Raw genomic sequence first — 6603 nt, forward strand, 5'->3', positions numbered from 1 at the left:
GCATTGTGCCATCATCTCCCTTGCTTCTGAGAAGAAAAGCAGGGACTTTCTGGAGAAATACGCAGGAAAGCTTCCCAGCAACAGGTGGCTGGCAGTGCGGCGGGGTCAGGGGCTCCCACATCACCCCGCACCCACTCACGTGCTCACCCTCTCCATCCCCACAAGCTCAAGACACAAAAGGATCGAGACTCCTCCTGGGTGTCTAGGATGACCAACTGGCAATGTGGATACAGAAATGTTCTGAACCATTTGTCCTTCTGAACACAGAAACTAGCACTCCCAAATTGCCTACTCCACATCATGCGTAAGGAGGTGGACTGGCCCAGGTCCCACAGGACTCTCACTCCAGCTAGCTTTTAGGATTCTAAATGACAGAGAATGAAGCACTATTCCCAAGCCTGGGACACCTTGCTCAGTGCCCACTATCAAAGTTCCTGTCCATCCACTAACCAGCTTTACCTCCCACAAGCACCTGGACACAACCCCTGGCAACTGAGGCGCACAGCGGGGTCCCCACTGTCCCTCCACAGCCACCATTTCCCCTTCAGTTTGGGTTCTTGGTAGCTTTACTCCCAGGTGTCAGTTCTGGAAGCACTCTTACTTCTTCCCATCTTCCCACATGCGAAAATTTGTACTAATTGTTTCCAACCTGCAAACAAAGTTTAGATTTCCAACCTTCAGAAGTAGATCTGCTTCGCTTCAAGAATTTCAACATGTCTGACTTCTCATTAGCCAATGCATGCTGCTAAGTTACAAAAATGGCATAACGGACGTCTCTGCCCGCAAGACTTAAATTCTGCTTCTTCCCATCGGAATTCAGTTTATGAAGCTGGAAACCTTAAATATTTATCAACATCACAAATGTCAAAGAATGCCTTGGTACAACCCTGTTTAGAGAACAGGATGAAATCTCTACACTGTAAATTTAGGAGAAATTCATAGGTTACTTATTACTCATCCAAAACATCACACACTCCATAAGTGAAGTTTTAAAAACATTCAAATGAAGCTTTCTGTAATTTATGGAAGTTTAGCAGTGTCCTCGTCTGGAAAACAAGGTTTTTCTATTCAAAAGGATTAAAAAATGCCTGTCTGTTACTCAAAGCAACTTACGTTAAAAGCAATAAAACTGAATGAGCAGCTATCGCAGCAATATGCGTTTATGGCTTTGGCGTCCTTTCCCAGATCTGGCCAGCCACCCGCCAGCCTGCTCCCCAGCTGCTCGCCCGCCTTCTCCCTCCTCGACCCACTGCCCGGCCTCCGTGGGCACTCAAACAGTATTTCCTGAATGACCATCTCCCACAAATAAAAAAGGAACATAACAAAAAAGAAACCCACACGGGTCATCACTGGCGCAAACAGCTAAAAGCAAAGAAGACAGGCCCCACAAAGTGACCCACTGCACACAGCAGGGCAAAAGGTGGCACCTGCAAAAGGGTTTCAAGCTACTGCTTTCCTGGGTATTCTGTGCGCGTCCAGAGCAGACCACCTTCCCGCCCACCAAAATGCAGGTGTGTGATCCCTGAAGGCGGTAGGGATGAGGCAGAGCAAGACAGAGCAATGCAGAGGGTCCAGGCCAGGTGAGCACACAGACCAGCAAGAAGCCTTGGCACTAGGCAGCCAGGATCCCGAGGGGAGCTCCAGGTGACTTCCAAAGTGACCTGAATGCTCTGCTGCAGCTCAATGTCCAACCTCACAAAATCCCTCCCTGTAAAATTTAACACAGGTACAAGAATTACAAGAGAGCTCTCCCGCAGGGCCGCAGCGTCCAACGCCTATTGCCCACTGGATGCGTCTGGGAATGTTATACCTTTCACGTTAAAAAGCAACTCGGGCACAGCAAACTCTGATGCTGCCAACAGCACTGCTGACCAGGAAGGGCTAGCTCCCGAATCCACAGCAGGGCATGCCACCGGTAATGCACCTGCCCCTTTCAACCTGAACTCTAGTGTACACCTGCCACCAGCACCAAGCACGGCACATCCCTTCCCAAACGTGGCTGACCGCGGCAGGTGTGACTGACCTTCTGGAGAAGCTGAGTCACCCAATTTCAGCAACATGTCTGATGTCACACAGGTTCAAACCCAGGCAGGACTAAAATCTGTTCTCTCAGCCAATGTCATGCCTTGGCACAAACTCATGTCCCTTCCAAAAATCCTAAAGGTAAAAACAAGGGCAAGTACATGATCTCCCTTACACTTGCTGGTAACAATCATTTATTTGATTTTGGAGGAAAACACAAGACATGCAGCAGCCTAAAACCATCCAGCACAGGCCACAGGGATGCCTGGGAGAGCCCCAGGTCAGACATGCGCCACAGTACAGGGAACCGTGCCCAGGGTGACCCAAGTCCTCCAGAGTTCATGTTCACTTCGTAGTTTTGCAAAGAATTCTTTCATCAGCTGAAGCCAATGTAAGGGAAAAAAATAATCAATATCCTCCTACTGTTTGATTTTGTCCTGCTCCGGTGTTACATGAAAAGAACCTCGTGTTTTAGATTAAAATAGCCCCAGTTTGATTTCCTGGTGGGTGTGTACAGAAGAACTCAGTTTTCACTCCCAAACATGCTCCCACAGAAAAATGAAGGCAAAACTCCATGCACCCACATCAGGCTGGCAGAAGCCCCCCACACCCCAATCAGAATTGCAGACTGTAATCCTAACAGCCTTGCTCATCTGCTCCTCAGCTCCAGAGATGACACTCCCCGGGGCAGGGTTCTCTGTGCCAACAGCCCATGCAGCCGCAGCAAGGCCTAGGATGACCTCCGGCTGATCCAGAGCACACACTAGACCGCACGTCTGTTACTAAGACAAGGACGGGCAAGTTGCTCCTTCAGCCGCTGGACAAGGAATAAAGCAGCTGCCAAGACAACTCATTCAGGCCAGACTGCACAACCTCCCGACCCCCATACTGTCTGCCACCTGCTGCAGGCCTTACAGGAAGTATGGGGCCCCAGGACTGCTCCCATCTTTTCCCTTACCACACTTCATTTCCTACCCACTCAGGACTTTAAAGCCAACAACAAACTGGAGAACTACTATTCTCAAACACAGTAGCAGTTCAGCCAACAATAAATGAAACCTGAACCTCCCAAGCAAGGCAGGAGAGCAAACCAACACTGACCTATTGATAGAGACCAACCAACCCAACCAGTCTCCCAGCCTCCTCCACAGCCACCCTGCCCAGCTGGGCGGGGAGGATGCTCCTCACTCACAAGGCCTGACAGTTCCCAGCTGCCGCTGCAGGAGTGAAGGCCAATACACTAAACAGGTGCAGCCGATGCAATGCCCAGCCTGGCCATTTGAAGGCCAGAAAGTGGATACTCGCTCAACTCCAGCCTTCTGGTTAACTGAAATCTGTCTGCTCTCCCTTTTTCTGGTCCCAAGATCCAGAGAAGGCTGAAAGCCTGCCTGAGACACAGGCAGCTGTGAGTCCTCGGGGTCCCACTTCACCCCGACACCAGCATGCGCCCTTCAAGCACCTTTGCGATAATAAAATGGGGACAGAGACACACCAAGAACAAAACTGGCCCCTATGTTCAAGTTGTCAGTATTCGTTAATAACTAAAGCCTGAGACTGTGGCCCATCTCACAGGCACAATCCCACGTCGCTTCCCTTTGTAGACTTTGAGGAGAGGTCCTGACAGTCCACGTGGACCCTACAGGGAGTCTAGGTGCATTTCTTTCATTGTCCCTCAACCACTCCAGGTTTTCAGCAAAGCTCCTGAAGCTTGCGGACAGGATGTGTCCCCAATGACCACTTCTGCACGTTACAAATGTGCTCAGCAGTGATGTCCATGTGGATGAACTCACTCGGCTCCACACTTGCAAAGTGGTCACAAGCTTCGCTCACATGCTGGACAGAAGCGAAGCTTTCCCCTAGGTTTCAGACCTGCGGCAGCAGACACAGCATACAAGCGATGCAAAGGAGCTCTAATCACGCAGGTCAGGCACTTGGGGAACCATCGGCCTTACCGGGGCCAAACGAGACAGACAGCCAGGTCCCTGACAAGGACTCCTCTCTTCTGGCCTCTCGTTGTCACCACTGATAATTGGGAAGTGGCTTCTGCAGGCATCTGTCGTACCATGGCTACACCCAAGCCATTTTTCAATGCCCCTCCAATTACTGACAGGAAGTTATGCACACGGGAGCACAGGTGGTGGTTAGCCATTCCCAACCCGTGTGTGGCAACCCACAGGACAACCACAACTCCACCTGCCACTCAGGCAGGCAACCCAGGGTCTCCCATAAGAGCAATTCTAGAACCAAACACTCAATGCCTCGCTCTGGTGTCCTGCCCACTTGCCTCCTTAACACTATGACCCCCCCTTCCCGTCCCCCATGGAAGAAACTATGTATGACTACTGTGACTTAGCCCAAAATGCTTAGAGTGTCATGGGAAATAAAATGTGCCTTCCAGTGACCAGCTCTGCCTGAACCACGTTAAGCCTCAGTCCCCCTGCTCCACAGCCCCCTTACACCAAAGATGTGTAACCGAGACCTTCACATCTCAAAAGACAGCACCGGCCACAGGGGCAGAAAACAGAGTTACTTCAAGTCGGGTTGAGTCTGACGCTGGGAGTCAAGCGTGGCGGCCCTTACACGTGCAGATTCCAAAGCACACACCTGGCCGGATGTTGACCGCACCACACACAGCCAAATATCAAACCCAGGAGCAGCAGCTCACTCAAGACACACACCAAGGGGTCCGAACACCGAGCGGTCCGGAGGCTGAGAAAATCCGCCTCCCCCCGAAGGTCCTGCAGGTGTCTTCAAGATTAAATCAGGCGCTCAAGAGCGCGGTTACGGAATGAAGTGTGGGGGCTCTCCGGGGGAGCGCACCGAGCAGGTGCGGACGGTCCCGAGTCCACCGAGGCGCGCAGTCGTCCAAGCACATCGGGCAGAACAGGCCCAAACACGCAGGCCCCGGGAAAGGGGCCGGCCCCCCGGAACCCGCCTCCCGCCAGCCCGAGCCGAGCAAACACCCCGGTCCCTCCGCGGCCCGAGCGCCCTAATTTACAACTCCCCGGCGCTTTGTGCAGGAAAGCCGGGGCGCCCTGAGGCCGCGGGGTCGGACAATGCGCCCAACTCGGGTGCCGCCTGCCGCCCCCCGCTCGCGGGCCCGGCATGACGGTGCAGCCCGGGCCGGCTCGGGCCGGAGCGGCCAGGCCGAGGCCCCGCGGCCGCCCCGGGGCCTGCTTAAAGATGGCGAGCCCCTCGCGTGGCTCCCGCGGCTCCCCCCTGGCCACAATGAAAAGCGTCCCCCCGGCCCCGCCGCCAGCGGCTCACGGGCCTCACCTTCCATTTCCATGTCCTCGGGCTCGCTCAGCTGCTGCTCGCCCGCTTTCTGCTGCTGCTGCTGCTGCTGGTGGTTCATGTCGGCCGCGGCCTGGGCCTCGCCTGCGGCCAGAGGCCGGGGCTGCGGGCCCGGCGGGCGGGCGGCGGCGAGCCGGGGCGGCGGCGGCGGCGGCGGCGGCGGGACGGCCTCCTCCTCCTCCTCCCGCGCGTCGTCGGAGGCGGCGGCCCCGGGACGGCCCGCGGCGGGCGGCGGAGGCGGCGGCAGGGAGACGCGCACGTACTTGCTCGCGATTCGCCCAATCTCGGCGCCGAGGCGGGCGGGCGGCCGGCGGGCCGGGCCGAGCGGCCTTGTCGCGGGCTGCGGCCGCCGCCTCCTCCGCCGCCGAGGGGCCCGCCTCCCGCCGCCGGGGCCGGGGCTGCCGAGCCGCGGGCCGGCCGGGGGCGGAGGGCGGCCGGGCGGGGGCCGCGGAGTCAGCCCCGCCTCGGGCCGGGCGCGGCGGGCGGGAGGCCTGGCCGGCTGCGGCGGGCCTGCGGGGCCGAGGGCCGACGGCAGCGGCTGCGGCGCGGGCGGGCGACGGGCCGGCCGCGCTCGGGGCGCTGCGGCCTCCGCCTCCTCGGCGTCGTCGTCGGGGCTCCGGCAGCGGACGCGGCGCCCTGCGCCTCGGCTCAGCTCGCTCTCAAAATGGCGGCGGCGTGAAATGTCACATCCGCATGGGGGGACTGGAGCGAGCGAGCTAGTGAGGAGAACGGGCGGAGCGGCAGCAGGAGGCGGAGCAGGGGAGGCGGAGCAGGGAGCGGCCCGCCCGCCGCCGCCGCGGCTCCGGCCCTCCCCGCAGCGCTCCCGCGCCGGCCCTTAGCCGCGGTGGGGACGCGGGCCGCTCGGTCGTCGCGCTGCGGCGCGCGGTGCGGGAGATGGGGTGCGGGGGGAGTGTAGCTTGGCCAAGGGGGGCGGGGGCGCGATATCCAGAAGCCTCCCAGTATCCCAAAAGGTCCTGAGGACGGCAAGGAGTGGGAGCGGTATCCCGTCCCCACGCGAGGGAGGGTTCGAATCCCGACTGCTGCGCCCTAAACTGCGCAAGGGCCTGACGTTCCGGTAGATTATTCAGAAGGGCGTCTGGAGTGGAGTGAAGACACCTGTGAACGCCTTGTGATGGTTATTTGCCTCCCCTGCGCCCAGGGTCCAGCGTGGGAGAATGTAGTTTTTATCTATCGGTGCAATCTGGCAAAGTTTAAGACCGGTGCAGTCAACCCCAGGAGCTGCAAGTTCAGCTAATGATTCTCAGTACTCGTCCCCAACCTTGAGAC

At 57.6% G+C, this 6603-nt stretch overlaps 1 protein-coding gene across 1 annotated transcript in view; it reads right to left on the reverse strand.

The window, feature by feature from the left end:
* Window positions 1–6002, reverse strand: part of USP7 (ubiquitin specific peptidase 7) — a 43436-nt gene extending 37434 nt beyond the window's left edge. Inside the window, exon 1 of the mRNA XM_058680883.1 lies at window positions 5299–6002. Coding sequence (XP_058536866.1) covers window positions 5299–5377 — 79 coding nt within the window. The 5' untranslated portion in view covers window positions 5378–6002. The remainder of the gene's footprint in view (window positions 1–5298) is intronic.
* Between the last annotated feature and the right edge of the window lie 601 nt (window positions 6003–6603).

This window comes from Ochotona princeps, chromosome 24 (assembly GCF_030435755.1).
Source record: "Ochotona princeps isolate mOchPri1 chromosome 24, mOchPri1.hap1, whole genome shotgun sequence".
Taxonomy (NCBI): Eukaryota; Metazoa; Chordata; class Mammalia; order Lagomorpha; family Ochotonidae; genus Ochotona; species Ochotona princeps.